The 14764-nt window shown below is 45.4% G+C and overlaps 1 protein-coding gene across 1 annotated transcript in view; it reads left to right on the top strand.

Annotated features, from left to right (window-relative positions):
* The window catches only part of LOC109870742 (adenylate cyclase type 5-like), a 129734-nt gene that overhangs the window by 97382 nt on the left and 17588 nt on the right, over positions 1-14764 (top strand). Inside the window, exons 6-10 of the mRNA XM_031805588.1 lie at positions 7441-7599; positions 8003-8144; positions 10302-10439; positions 13646-13668; positions 14636-14764. The exon at positions 14636-14764 is cut by the window's right edge and continues 16 nt beyond it. Coding sequence (XP_031661448.1) covers positions 7441-7599; positions 8003-8144; positions 10302-10439; positions 13646-13668; positions 14636-14764 — 591 coding nt within the window. The remainder of the gene's footprint in view (positions 1-7440; positions 7600-8002; positions 8145-10301; positions 10440-13645; positions 13669-14635) is intronic.

Here is a 14764-nt window from a genome sequence, read left to right as displayed (position 1 = left end):
GACTTATTCCACATACACTGCCTTCAGAAAGTATTCATACCCCTTGACTTATTCCACATACACTGCCTTCAGAAAGTATTCATACCCCTTGACTTATTCCACATACACTGCCTTCAGAAAGTATTCATACCCCTTGACTTATTCCACATACACTGCCTTCAGAAAGTATTCATACCCCTTGACTTATTCCACATACACTGCCTTCAGAAAGTATTCATACCCCTTGACTTATTCCACATGTTGTTGTGTTACAACCTGAGTTCAACATGGATTAAATAGATATTTTTTCAAACCCATCCACAAACAATACCCCACAATGACAAAATTACAACACTTACATAAGTATCCAATTATCCTGCTGAAAGGTGAGTTTTTTTCCCAGTGTCTGTTGGAAAGCAGACTGAACCAGGTTTTCCTCTAGGATTTTGCTCGTGCTTAGCTATATTCCATTTCTTTTTACCCTAAAAAAACCTCCCTAGTCTTTGCTGATGACAAGCATACTCATAAAATGATGTAGCCATCACCATGCTTGAAACATTTTAAAGTGGTACTCAGTGATCTATTGTGTTGGATTTCACATCAAATCAAATCAAATGTTATTTCTCACATGAGCCAAATACAACAGGTGTAGACCTCACCATCAAATCAAATCAAATGTATTTATATAGCCCTTCGTACATCAGCTGATATCTCAAAGTGCTGTACAGAAACGCAGCCTAAAACCCCAAACAGCAAGCAATAACATAAGAAACACGGTGGCTAGGAAAAACTCCCTAGAAAGGCCAAAACCTAGGAAGAAACCTAGAGAGGAACCAGGCTATGAGGGGTGGCCAGTCCTCTTCGGGTTGTGCCGGGTGGAGATTATCAAGTCAGCACCTCAGGAGTAAATGTCAGTTGGCTTTTCATAGCCGATCATTAAGAGTATCTCTACCACTCCTGCTGTCTCCAAAGAGTTGAAAACAGCAGGTCTGGGACCGGTAGCACGTCCGGTGAACAGGTCAGGATTCCATAGCCGCAGGCAGAACAGTTTGTACTGGAGCAGCAGCACGGCCAGGTGGACTGGGTACAGCAAGGAGTCATCATGCCAGGTAGTCCTGAGGCATGGTCCTAGGGCTCACATCCTCCGAGAGAAAGAGAGAATTAGAGAGAGCATACTTAAATTCACACAGGACACCGGATAAGACAGGAGAAGTACTCCAGATATAACAAACTGACCCTAGCCCCCTGACACATAAACTACTGCAGCATAAATACTGGAGGCTGAGGCAGGAGGGGTCAGGAGACACTGTGGCCCCATCCGATGATAACCCCGGACAGGGCCAAACAGGAAGGATATAACCCCACCCACGTTGCCAAAGCACAGCCCCCACCATGAAATGCTTACTAACAAGCCCTTAACCAACAATTCAAGAAATGGAGTTAAGAAATTATTTACTAAATGAACTAAAGTTTAAAAAAAAAAATATATTAATAATAATAACAATAATGAGTCTATAGACAGGGGTACTAGTACCGCCGTCAATGTGCGGGGGTACAGGTTAGATGAGGTAATTTGTACATGTAGGTAGGGGTAAAGTGACTATGCATAGATAATAAACAGTGAGAAGCAGCAGTGTACAAACAAAAGGGGAGTGTTACAATGTAAATAGTTTGGGTGGCTATTTGATTAATTGTTCAACAGTCTTATGGCTTGGGAGTAGAAGCTGTTAAGGAGCCTTTTGGTATCGCTTTCCCCGGTACCGCTTGCCGTGCGGTAGCAGAAAGAACAGTCTAAGTATTGGGTGACTAGAGTCTTTGACTGTAAGGTGCTACAGAGGGAAGTGCGTACTGCCTAGTATATAGGTCCTGGATGGCAGGAAGCTTGGCCCCAGTAATGTACTGGGCTGTACGCACTTCCCTCTGTTGCGTTTTACGGACAGATGCCGAGCAGTTGCCATACCAGGCGGTGATGCAACCGGTCAGGATGCTCTCAATGGTGCAGCTGTAGAACTTTTTGAGGATCTGGGGACCCATGGCAAATCTTTTCAGTCTCCTGAGGGAGAAAAGGTGTTGTCATGCCCTCTTCATGACTGTCTTGGTGTGTTTGGACCATGATAGTTTGTTGGGGATGTGGACACCAAGGAACTTGAAACTCTCGACTGGCTCCACTGCAGCCCCATCGATGTGAATGGGGGAGTGTTCGATGTGAATGGGGGAGTATTTTCCTGTAGTCCACGATCAGCTCCTTTGTCTTGATCATGTTGAGGCTGTCCATAGCCTGTCTCATCATTGTTGGTGATCAGGCTTACCACTGTTGTGTCGTCTGCAAACTTAATGATGGTGTTGGAGACGTGCTTGGCCACAGATTCGTGGGTGAACAGGGAGTACAGGAGGGGACTAAGCACACACCCCTGAGGGGCCCCCGTGTTGAGGATCAGCGTGGTGGATGTGTTGTTGCCTACCCTTACCACCTGTGGGTGGCCCGTCAGGAAGTCCAGGATCCAGTTGCAGAGGGAGGTGTTTAGTCCCAGAGTTCTTAGCTTAGTGATGAGCTTTGAGGGTACTATGGTGTTGAACGCTGAGCTGTAGTCAATGAACAGCTTTCTCATATAGGCGTTCCTTTTGTCCAGGTGGGAAAGGGCAGTGTGGAGTGCGATTGAGATTGCGTCATCTGTGGATCTGTTGGGGCGTTAAAGTGAATTGGAGTGGGTCTAGGGTTTCTGGGATAACGTGTTGATGTGAGCCATGACCAGCCTTTCAAAGCACTTCATGGCTACCGTCTTGAGTGCTACGGGGCTGTAGTCATTTGGCAGGTTACCTTCGCTTTCTTGGAAACAGGTATTACGTAGGTATTACAGACTCGGTCAAGGAGAGGTTGAAAATGTCAGTGAAGACACTTGTCAGTTGATACGCACATGCTCTGAGTACACTTCCTGGTAATCCGTCTGGCCCCGTGGCCTTGTGAATGTTGACTTGCTTAAAGGTCTTGCTCACATCGGCTACGGAGAGCATGATCACACAGTCATCTGGAACAGCTAGTGCTCTCATGCATGCTTCGAAGCAAGCATAAAGGCATTTAGCTCGTCTGGTAGGCTCGCGTCACTGGGCAGCTCACGACTGGGCTTCCCTTTGTAGTCCGTAAGAATTTGCAAGCCCTGCCACATCTGACGATGTAGTAGGAATCAATCTTAGTCCTGTATTGATGCTTTACCTGTTTGATGGTTCTTCTTTTCACTTTGTCATTAGGTTAGTATTGTGGAGTAACTACAATGTTGTTGATCCACCCTCAGTCTTGTCCTATTACAGCCATTAAAATCTGTAACTGTATAAAGTCATCATTGGCCTCATGGTGAAATCCCTGAGCGGTTTTCTTCCTCTCCGGCAATTGAGTTAGGAAGGACGCCTGTATCTTTGTAGTGACACCATTCAAAATGTAATTAATAACTTGCCCATGCTCAAAGGGATATTACATTTCAGCAATTTTTTTGCCCATCGACCAATAGGTGCCTTTCTATGCAAGGCATTGCAAACCTCCCTGGTCTTTGTGACTGAAGGATCTTACAGATAATTGTATGTATGGGGTACAGAGATGAGGAAGTCATAAAAAATATATGTTTGACAATATTATTGCACACAGAATGAGTCAATGCAAATTATTATGTGACTGTTTAAGCAAATGTTTACTCCTGTACTTATTTAGGCCATAACAAAGGGATTGAACACTAAGACTTATTGACTTTTCAGCTTATCATTTTTTATTAACATTTGTAAAAAAAAATCTAAACACAATTCCAGGCCAGTGACACAAAATCTCAATGTAATCCATTTTAAACAGACTGTAACACATCAACATTTGGAAAAAGTAAACCGGTGTGAATATTTTCTGAAAGCACTGTAAACTGTCTATATTATATAAAAGTATATGTCAATGGAAAACAACAGACCTTGTCTGGTCTGGCTCTGTCCAGCTCACGGTAAAACACCCTTGTCTTTAACCCTGGGACTGGAGAGCCACAGAATGTGCAGGTCTTTGTTCCAGAGAGGTGGTAGGAGGCAGGTATGCATTAGTTCCATTGTACTCTACTTTAATCCCAGTACTGAGAAACCAAACAGTTGGCAAGTTCAAATCAAGTTTATTCTATCCCCACGAAGAGGCACTTAGCCTAATTTGTGTCTGCAGAGGTTGAGTCAACGACTGCTCTGAGGTGGCCCTGCCTTAGAACATTAGTTCTGACGTCATAATGAGGTTTGGATGATTACAGTATGCCACCGGCCATATCTAATAAAGAAAGACCACACAAACGCATTGCCCTACTCTCTCTCTCTGACTCCTGTAAGAGGAGGTGAGTCATTATAAAGGACGGGCGGGGCCACACAGACACTGTGGTCCTGTCCTCTGTCTGCTCTGCCCTGTGGTCAGTCCGTCGGTTGGTCGGTCAGTCGGTCAGTGAGTCAAGTGGTCGGTCAGTCAAGTTGTCGGTCAGTCAAATGGTGGGTCAGTTAGTCGGTCAGTTGGTCGGTCGGTCAGTCAGTCGCAGCCAAGTGGTCGGTCAGTCAGTCGGCCAGTCAATTAGTCAGTCGGTCATTCTAATGGTCAGTCGGTCAGTCAGTCGGTCGGTCAGTCAGTCAGTCGGTCAGTCAAGTGGTCGGTCGTTCAGTCAGTCAGTTAGTCAGTCAGTCGGTCAGTCAAGTGGTCGGTCATACGGTCAGTCAAGTTTTCGTTCAGTCAGTCAGTCGGTTGGTCAGTCGATCAGTCAGTCAGTCATTCGGTCAGTCAAGTGGTCGGTCAGCCGGTCAGTCAGTCAAGTGGTCATTCAGTCGGCCGGTCACTTGACTGACCGTCTGACTGACCAACCTACTCACCGACTGATCAACCGACTGACCGACTGACTGACCGACTGACCGACTGACTGACCGACTGACCAACACAATGACCGACCGACTGACCAAAATACTGACCGAAATACTTACCAACTGACTGACCGACCGATTGACGGACTGACCTACTTACTGACCGACCGACTCACCGACTGACTGACCAACTTACTGACTGACTTACTGACCGACCGACTCACTGACTTACTGACCGACCGACTGACCGACCACTTGACTGAACGACTGACTGACCGACTCACAGACTGAGTCGGTCGGTCAGTCAGTAAGTCGGTCAATCAAGTGGTCGGTCAGTCAGTCGGTCAGTCAACTGGTCGTTCAGTCAGTCGGTGAGTCGGTCGGTCAGTAAGTCGGTCAGTCCATCGATCAGTTGGTTAGTCAAATGGTTGGTCAGGCAAGTGGTCGGTCAGTCGATCAGTAGGTCAGTCGGTCAGTCAAGTGGTCAGTATTTCAGTCAGTATTTCGGTCAGTCAGTATGTCGGTTAGTCGGTCGGTCAGTAAGTCGGTCAGTCGGTCGGTCAGTGAATTGGGCAGTCAGTCAGTTAAGTGGTTGGTCAGTCTGTCGGTTGGTCAGTCAGTCAGTCGGTCGGTCAGTCAGTTGCAGTCAAGTGGTCGGTTGGTCAGTCAGTCAGTCGGTCAGTCAATCGGTCATTTAAGTGCTAAGTCAGTCAGTCAAGTAGTCGGTTGGTCAGTCAGTTGGTCAGTATGTTGGTCAGTCAGTCGCTGAGTCGGTCGGTCAGTAAGTCGGTAAGTCAGTCAGTCAGTCGGTCAGTCAAGTGGTCGGTCATTCGGTCAGTCAAGTGGTCGGTCAGTCAATCAAGTGGTCAGTCAGTCAGTCAGCCAGTCAGTTGGCCGGTCACTTGAGTCGGTCGGACCAACTGTCCAAACCGACTCACTGACTGACTGACCAACCTACTACTCACCAACTGACCGACTGATTGACCGGCATTTGGCTGACCAACTGACTGACTGACCGACATACTGACCGACCGACTGACTGACTGACCAACCGACCGACCGAAATACTGACCGACTGACTGACTGACCGACTGACTGACCAATTGACTGATCGACTGACCTACTGATCGACTGACCAACCACTTGACTGACCAACCACTTGACTGACCGACTGATTGACCGACTGACCAACTTACTGACCAACCTACTCACCAACTGACTGAATGACCACTTGTCAGTCAGTCGGTCAGTCAAGTGGTAGGTTGGTCGGTAGGTCAGTCAGTCAGTCGGTCGGTAAGTTGGTCAGTCCGTCGATCAGTTGGTCAGTCAAATCGTTGGTCAGTCAAGTGGTCGGTCAGTCGATCAGTAGGTCGGTCAGTAAGTCGGTCAGTCAGTCGGTCAGTCGTCAGTTAGTCAAGTGGATGGCTGGTCGTCACTCGGTCGGTCGGTTAGTAGGTCGGTCAGTCGGTCAGTCAGTCGGTCGGTCAGTCTAGTGGTCGGTCGGTCAGTCGGTGAGTCGGTCAGTAAGCCGGTCAGTCAGTCAGTCGGTCAGTTGGTCAGTCGGTCAGTCAAGTGGACGGTCAGTCGATCAGTAGGTCGGTCAGTAAGTCGGTCAGTCAGTCAGTCAGTCGGTCAGTCAGTCAAGTGGATGGTCGGTCAATCAGTCGGTCAGTTAGACAGTTTGACCAAACACTTGACCGACTGACCAACTGACTGACCGACTGTCTGACCGACATACTGACCAACTGACTGACCGACCGACTGACCGACTTACTGACCGACTGACTGACCAATTGACCAACCGACTGACTGACCACTTGACTGGCCAACTGACCGACCGACCTACTGATCGACTGACCGACCACTTGACTGACCAACCATTTGACTGATTGACTGATCGACCGACTGACTAACCGACTTACTGACCAACTGACTGACTGACCGACTGACCGACTTACTGACCGACTGACTGACCAATTGACCAACCGACTGACTGACCACTTGACTGACCAACTGACCGACCGACCTACTGATCGACTGACCGACCACTTGACTGACCAACCATTTGACTGATTGACTGATCGACCGACTGACTAACCGACTTACTGACCGACTTACTGACCGACCGACTCACAGACTGACTGACTGACTGACCGACCACTTGACTGACCGACTGACCGACTCACAGACTGACTGACTGACAGACCGACCACTTGACTGACCAACTGACAGTCAGTCAAGTGGTCGGTCGTGAGTAGGTCGGTCAGTCAGTTGGTCAGTCAGTCGGTCAGTCAGTCGGTCAGTCAGTCGGTCGGTCAGTGAGTCGGTCAGTCAGTCGGTCGGTCAGTAAGTCGGTCAGTAGTCAGTTGTTCAGTCATGTGGTCGGTAAGTCAGTCGGTCAGGCATTAGCCAGAGATAGGTCACACACATACTGGAGCCTCACTGCAAGGAAGGATCATTTCCTGTGGATTCAGTTTGCTATTGTTGTGGAAGCATTGTCATTTTTCTCTCAATTTACTATTTCCTTTTACTCCCTTCTATTGCTTGATGATGTGGTCAATCTGTCAATCAGTGCTCAGTTGTTTCTGATTGTTTCTGTCTGTGCTCGAGGCTGGTGAGAGAGGTGACAGGGGTCAACGTGAACATGCGTGTGGGAATCCATAGCGGCAGGGTCCACTGTGGGGTGCTGGGACTCAGGAAGTGGCAGTTTGATGTGTGGTCCAACGATGTCACGTTAGCCAATCACATGGAGGCCGGGGGTGCGGCAGGGTACGTCCAGCCAATCACAACAAACCAGTACACAGTCACTCACCCAATGACACTATTAGGCTGTGTTCCATTATACATTAGCATACTGCTTAGAGTACCACATAGAATGAAGCTATGTATTGAGCATTCGTTCTTATTTTGGAACTTAACCCTAGTCTCAGTGAATACAGTTCACAGTGCAACATACTGTACTGTACCCATTCATTCATCTGAATTCACATTGTCTTGCTGTATTTGACAGAAGAACAACTTGTAAAAGTCAAATGGGAAACAAAGATTTACACTACATTATGAATATGACAATATTACATCATAATTTGTTATGGTATAAAAATGAAATGAATGAATACTGTCAATCCCTGTCCATTGTGCCCAGTAAGTCATTGGTGTGTTACTGTGCCAGGCGGATCCACATCACCAAGGCCACTCTGAACTACCTGAGTGGAGACTATGAGGTAGAGCCAGGATCAGGAGGAGCAAGGAACGTCTATCTGAAGAAACACAACATAGAAACCTACCTCATCGTGGGCTGCAGCCAGAAAAGGGTATGTGTGTGTGTGTGTGTGTCATATCATATCAGACCTGTGGCGATATCTTGGCTCTTGGCTCTAATCCAGCTAACATGTCATATCATGTGTGTGTGTGTGTGTGTGTGTGTCATATCATATCAGACCTGTGGTGAGCTCTTGGCTCTAATCCAGCTAACATGTCATATCATGTGTGTGTGTGTGTGTGTGTTTTTGTGTTTGTGTGTATAGAAAAGGGTAGAAAGGGATAAGACAGTAACAGTAGCATAGAGTAACAGATTAACATAGAGTAACATAAGAGTACAATTGAGTAACAAAGTAACAGAGTAAGATAGAGTAACATGAACATAGAGTAACATGAACATAGAGTAACATGAACATAGAGTAACATATAGCAACACAGAGTAGCATAGAGTAACACAGAGAGTAACACAAAGTAACAAAGTAACAGAGTAACACAGAGTAACATGAACATAGAGTAACTCAGAGTAACATAGAGTAACACAGAGTAACATATAGTAACACAGAGTAACATGAACATAGAGTAACATATAGCAACACAGAGTAGCATAGAGTAACACAGAGAGTAACACAAAGTAACAGAGTAACACAGAGTAACATGAACATAGAGTAACTCAGAGTAACATAGAGTAACACAGAGTAACATATAGTAACACAGAGTAATATAGAGTAACTCGGAGTAACATATAGTAACACAGAGTAGCATAGAATAACACAGAGTAACAGAGTAACACAGAGTAACACAGAGTAACAGAGTAACACAGAGTAACAGAGTAACATAGAGTAACACAGAGTAACAGAGTAACATAGAGTAACCCAGAGTAACATAGAGTAACACAGAGTAACAGAGTAACACAGAGTAACACAGAGTAACAGAGTAAGACAGAGTAACACAAAGTAACACAGAGTAACAGAGTAACATAGAGTAGCAGAGTAACACAGAGTAACAGAGTAACACAGAGTAACAGAGTAACATAGAGTAGCAGAGTAACACAGAGTAACAGAGTAACAGAGTAACAGAGTAACATAGAGTAGCAGAGTAAGCTAGAGTAACAGAGTAACACAGAGTAACAGAGTAACATAGAGTAGCAGAGTAACACAGAGTAACAGAGTAACACAGAGTAACAGAGTAACATAGAGTGGCAGAGTAACACAGAGTAACAGAGTAACATAGAGTAGCAGAGTAACACAGAGTAACAGAGTAACAGAGTAACATAGAGTAGCAGAGTAACACAGAGTAACAGAGTAACATAGAGTAACAGAGTAACATAGAGTAGCAGAGTAAGCTAGAGTAACAGAGTAACACAGAGTAACAGAGTAACATAGAGTAGCAGAGTAACACAGAGTAGCAGAGTAACACAGAGTAACAGAGTAACATAGAGTAGCAGAGTAAGCTAGAGTAAGATCTCCAATGTATTCATTGCACAGATATGAGCACGATGTCTAATGTAATAATTACATATGGGAAATAAACTTGAAAGTTGGCCAGGAAGAACTCTGGGTACCTGGGTGACTCTAACATAAATAAAGGGGTGTGTGTGTGTGTGCGTCATATCAGTCCTGTGGCGATATCACAAGTTTTGACTCCAGCTCACATATCATGTGTGTTTTCACATGATGTATCATATTGCTATATACTCCATTCTAACCTATCAGTGAACTGGGAATGGGTTCTTTCTCATGATCGCTGTTACATTAGTGCTAACTTTCAGTGTGCGTCCCAAATGAGACCCTATTCCCTATAGAGTGCAATACAGTTGACCAGAGACCTAGTGCACTGTAGGGAATAGGGTGCTATTAAAGATGCAGGCTTTAGAGTTCTCTACATTTCCTGTTCTCATCCCAGATCAGATATCACTACCTTTAACCATATTTCATTGTAGAAGAAACGTTGAAAAACATTTAAGTGATTTACAGTAGATTTAGTGATTGTGAGGATGCATGAAATTCAACTTCTAGAAATACAATATACTGTCTGTGTCTGTGTCAGGGGTAGAAACGGTGGGCAAGCCGGGGGAACTGGGTACCGGTAGACAGTAAAGCCATTTTAACATGCGCCTTTCATGGTTAATTAATAAAGGATTTTACATTAGTACTTCCCAGAGTGACCATTACCATCCCTAAGTATATTAGTCTGTCTCCCTTGCCTTGCAGAAAGAAGAGAAGGCGATGATAGCCAAGATGAACCGTCAGCGAGCCAACTCTGTCACCCACAACATGGGCCCCTGGACCGACCGGCCCTTCTACAACCACATGGGAGGAAACCAGATCTCTAAGGAGATGAAGAGGATGGTGAGAAAACATACTGCCCTCACCCCAATTCAGGAATACTCTATATTTACTCCTGTCCTTCACAACAGGGCCAGGTTGTTGTTGTGTGTTTGTGTGTGCTCACCAGGGACTATAGAAAGCCAAGGACGTGTGACGGTCATGTTATGGCGTATGTTGCGGGCCGATTTTTCCTTGAGCGGATAGTCAGGGGCCAGAAGATAGTTATAAATCATTTTCACACTGCAAATTGACCGCAAGAATCACGAACAGATAATAATAATTTGAAAGGTGCTTATATTTTTCCTGTTACACAAATGTGTTTTTGCATATCACAAATCCCCCTGAGACACCCGCAGGGAGTGGGATCACGGCTAGGGTCACCATTGTCCAGCACCCCTGGAGCAATTTGGGTTAAGTGCCCTGCTCGAGGGCACAGCAACAGGTTTGAAACATTTGGCACTTAACCCAAATTGCTCCAGGGGCCCAACTCTCTAACATTGATGCTATACCTGCTGCTCCAGATTTGACAAAAAATATATAGTTTCCGACATTGATTAAATGGGATACGATCACATTATTTATGCATTGGAATACTTGGGGACAGATTCAGATTCAGAAAGATCAGATTTCCATAAGTATTTAGACCCTTTACTCAGTTATCTCTCTCTCTCTCTCTCTCTCTGTTTCTCTCTGTTTCTGTCTCTCTGTTTCTGTCTCTCTGTGTTTCTGTCTATCTGTCTCTCTGTTTCTGTCTCTCTGTTTCTGTCTCTGTCTCTCTGTCTCTCTGTTTCTGTCTCTGTCTCTCTGTTTCTTGCTCTGTCTCTCTGTTTCTGTCTCTCTGTCTTCTCTGTTACTGTCTTTCTGTCTCTGTCTCTCTGTTTCTGTCTCTGTCTCTCTGTCTCTGTCTCTGTCTCTCTGTTTCTCTGTCTCTGTCTCTCTGTCTCTGTCTCTCTGTTTCTGTCTCTTTCTCTCTGTTTCTGTCTCTGTCTCTCTGTTTCTGTCTCTGTCTCTCTGTCTCTCTGTTTCTTGCTCTGTCTCTCTGTTTCTGTCTCTCTGTCTTCTCTGTTACTGTCTTTCTGTCTCTGTCTCTCTGTTTCTGTCTCTGTCTCTCTGTCTCTGTCTCTCTGTTTCTCTGTCTCTGTCTCTCTGTCTCTGTCTCTCTGTTTCTGTCTCTTTCTCTCTGTTTCTGTCTCTGTCTCTCTGTTTCTGTCTCTGTCTCTCTGTCTCTGTCTCTCTGTTTCTGTCTCGGTCTCTCTGTTTCTGTCTCTCTGTCTCTGTCTCTCTGTTTCTGTCTCTCTGTTTCTGTCTCTCTGTCTCTCTGTTTCTGTCTCTCTGTCTCTCTGTTTCTGTCTCTGTCTCTCTATGTCTCTCTGTCTCTGTCTCTCTGTTTCTGTCTCGGTCTCTCTGTTTCTGTCTCTCTGTCTCTCTGTTTCTGTCTCTGTCTCTCTGTCTCTGTCTGTCTGTTTCTGTCTCGGTCTCTCTGTTTCTGTCTCTCTGTCTCTGTCTCTCTGTCTCTCTGTTTCTGTCTCTCTGTTTCTGTCTCTCTGTCTCTCTGTTTCTGTCTCGGTCTCTCTGTTTCTGTCTCTCTGTCTCTCTGTTTCTGTCTCTCTGTTTCTGTCTCTCTGTCTCTCTGTTTCTGTCTCTCTGTTTCTGTCTCTCTGTCTCTCTGTTTCTGTCTCTCTGTCTCTCTGTTTCTGTCTCTGTCTCTCTATGTCTCTCTGTCTCTGTCTCTCTGTTTCTGTCTCGGTCTCTCTGTTTCTGTCTCTGTCTCTCTGTTTCTGTCTCTCTGTCTCTCTGTCTCTGTCTCTCTGTCTCTCTGTTTCTGTCTCTCTGTCTCTCTGTTTCTGTCTCTGTCTCTCTATGTCTCTCTGTCTCTGTCTCTCTATGTCTCTCTGTCTCTGTCTCTCTGTTTCTGTCTCTCTGTCTCTCTGTCTCTCTGTTTCTGTCTCTGTCTCTCTATGTCTCTCTGTCTCTGTCTCTCTGTCTCTGTTTCTGTCTGTCTCTGTCGCTCTGTTTTGGTCTCTCTCTCTCTCTCTGTTTCTGTCTCTGTGTCTCTATGTCTCTCTGTCTCTCTGTTTCTGTCTGTCTCTGTTGCTCTGTTTTGGTCTCTCTCTCTCTGCTCCTCTCTCTCTCTCCTCCTGTCTGTCTCTCTCTCTTCTCCTCCCCCTGCTCCTAAATTACACAGCAGCAGAGGTAGAGAAAGAGCAGAGATAGTGGGAGCAAGGAGCGAGGGAGCGAGACAGAGGGCATGAGGTAAAGAGAATGGGTCTGTGTGAGGGGAAAGGGAGTCACAGTGATAGTAGTTCCCACACTAGCCCCTGTCCTCCAACCTCCCAGCACTGCAGGGCAGGCAGCGGAGTGGAGATGACTTATGACTTGCTGACCACTGTGTTTCTGTCGTACATTCCTACTATGTCATTAATCCCTGTTGTCCTATTCCATATAAAATAAAGAATGCTGGTATTTGGGGATGTTCCACCTCTATGTTTGTAGAGGGCAGTGGAATTGCTTATGTTATTATAAGATATTCAGACATTCTGTCCATGTCCAAAATAAAAAGCTTAGTTCAGCTTAGTTCACAATTAGGAAAATGTAGGAGTATAGATGGAACCTAGATTTGAAAAAAGGACGACTATCTACTAGAGACGTGTTAATGTTTCTTGGACCTGTACAGCACATTTAATCTCCTGCTGTTGTTGCTATCTTCATCCAGTAGAGTGCACTGCAGGTCCATGATACAGTAGATGTCGAAACTCTTCAGTTCACCTAATGTGTTGTTAATAAGACTGTCTTCTCTAAAACCACTATTGACTCATCTTCCTAGGAAGATGCCTGCCTGGGTAGCTGTTGTTCTCAACTTTGTGTGCATCCCAAATGGCACCATATTCCCTATGTAGTGCACCACTTTTGACCAGAGCTTTATGGGACCTGGTCAAAAGGAAGGGAATAGGGTGTCATTCGGGACACAATCCTTTGTTGTTGTTTTTCAGCATCTTTTACTGGGAGTTTGGGCAGAGAGGATGCTGTGTGTCAGTCTCTTGTCTTGCTGGTTGAAGCAACTTCCATTTTCAGCCAACACCTGGCTGTGTGAATGGATTCTACCTCTTTCTCTTCAAAAGAAACTCTAGCCCCACTTACGTTTCTCTGTTTGTAGCTGTTCCTGAAATTCAGTCATTTTCCAGTCAGACAACAGTGTCTCTATTCTGCTCTTTTCTTCTGTCTTCCAGGGATTTGAAGACCCCAAGGACAAGTGAGTAGAGACCCCCATCTCCCCATCTCACCTCCTGTCAGTCAAGGTGTTGGGCAACCTTCTGCTGCAGGTCATGTTTTCAGGCTTTCTAAAGACAAAATAGCAGTGTCATAACCATAGATATTTTGACTTCTGGATAGGTATGTGGTAGTCAGAGAAATAACCTACTTATCTGGATAGGTATGTGGTAGTCAGAGAAATAAACTACTGTTGCTATAATACACAGAACTGCCATCAAAAACACAACCAGAACATCCAACTCACCAAATTGTAATTCTTCACTGGGTGAGGAGGGGATCCTGGAGATGTGATTGGCTGATCCAGTTGTCACTCAAGGGGATGGCCCATTTGCCCTTGTGCATACCATGCATATGTCACAAGTGCAGTCTGTATTCTCACCCTGAATATATCTCAATTTCAATCTCCTTTATGTGATTCTATGTGCTCCTGTTGTTTACAAAGCATGTAAGAAATAAGATTTGATTTGATTGTCCCCATGCGTTGCCCTACGTGCTACAGACAGATCAATGTTCTTCAATGGGATTTGTTTCATGGTGACAGTCACTTTAGGACATCCATACCCATGAGTGTCAGTGAGTTCAGCATCTTCCATACTCACTGTAACTTATGATGTCTGTGATTCATAAAACATTTGAATCACCTGGTTTGATCTTGTCCACTGATCCACTGACAATAGGCCAGATTGCCTCTAATCAATGCATTCAAACAATGCACTGCTGATTCAACGACCGATTAGTCCAATCAAACAAACATAATGACAGTGGTTTGATGATCTCAATCAATTTGTTTATTATGGTGATGCAGTTCAGTGGTGCGGTGGTGAGTTAGGGGCTTGTGGTGGGCTAGTCCGCAGAGACACAGAGCTGAAGGACCTCTTGTGACGGCCTGAAACGGAAAACAAAAAAGTATCTCCTCGTCTTGTGTTATCTAGACATTTCATTTTCAGAAACACGCAGGAAAACCTGAACCCAGAAGACGAGGTGGACGAGTTCCTAGGCAGAGCCATCGACGCCAGGAGTATCGACCGGCTACGTTCGGAACACGTCAAGAAGTTCCTGCTGACCTTCAGAGAACC

This window comes from Oncorhynchus kisutch, linkage group LG26, assembly GCF_002021735.2.
Source record: "Oncorhynchus kisutch isolate 150728-3 linkage group LG26, Okis_V2, whole genome shotgun sequence".
Taxonomy (NCBI): Eukaryota; Metazoa; Chordata; class Actinopteri; order Salmoniformes; family Salmonidae; genus Oncorhynchus; species Oncorhynchus kisutch.
Note: the sequence above shows the minus strand (reverse complement) of the source record. Positions and strands in the feature narration are given on the sequence as shown.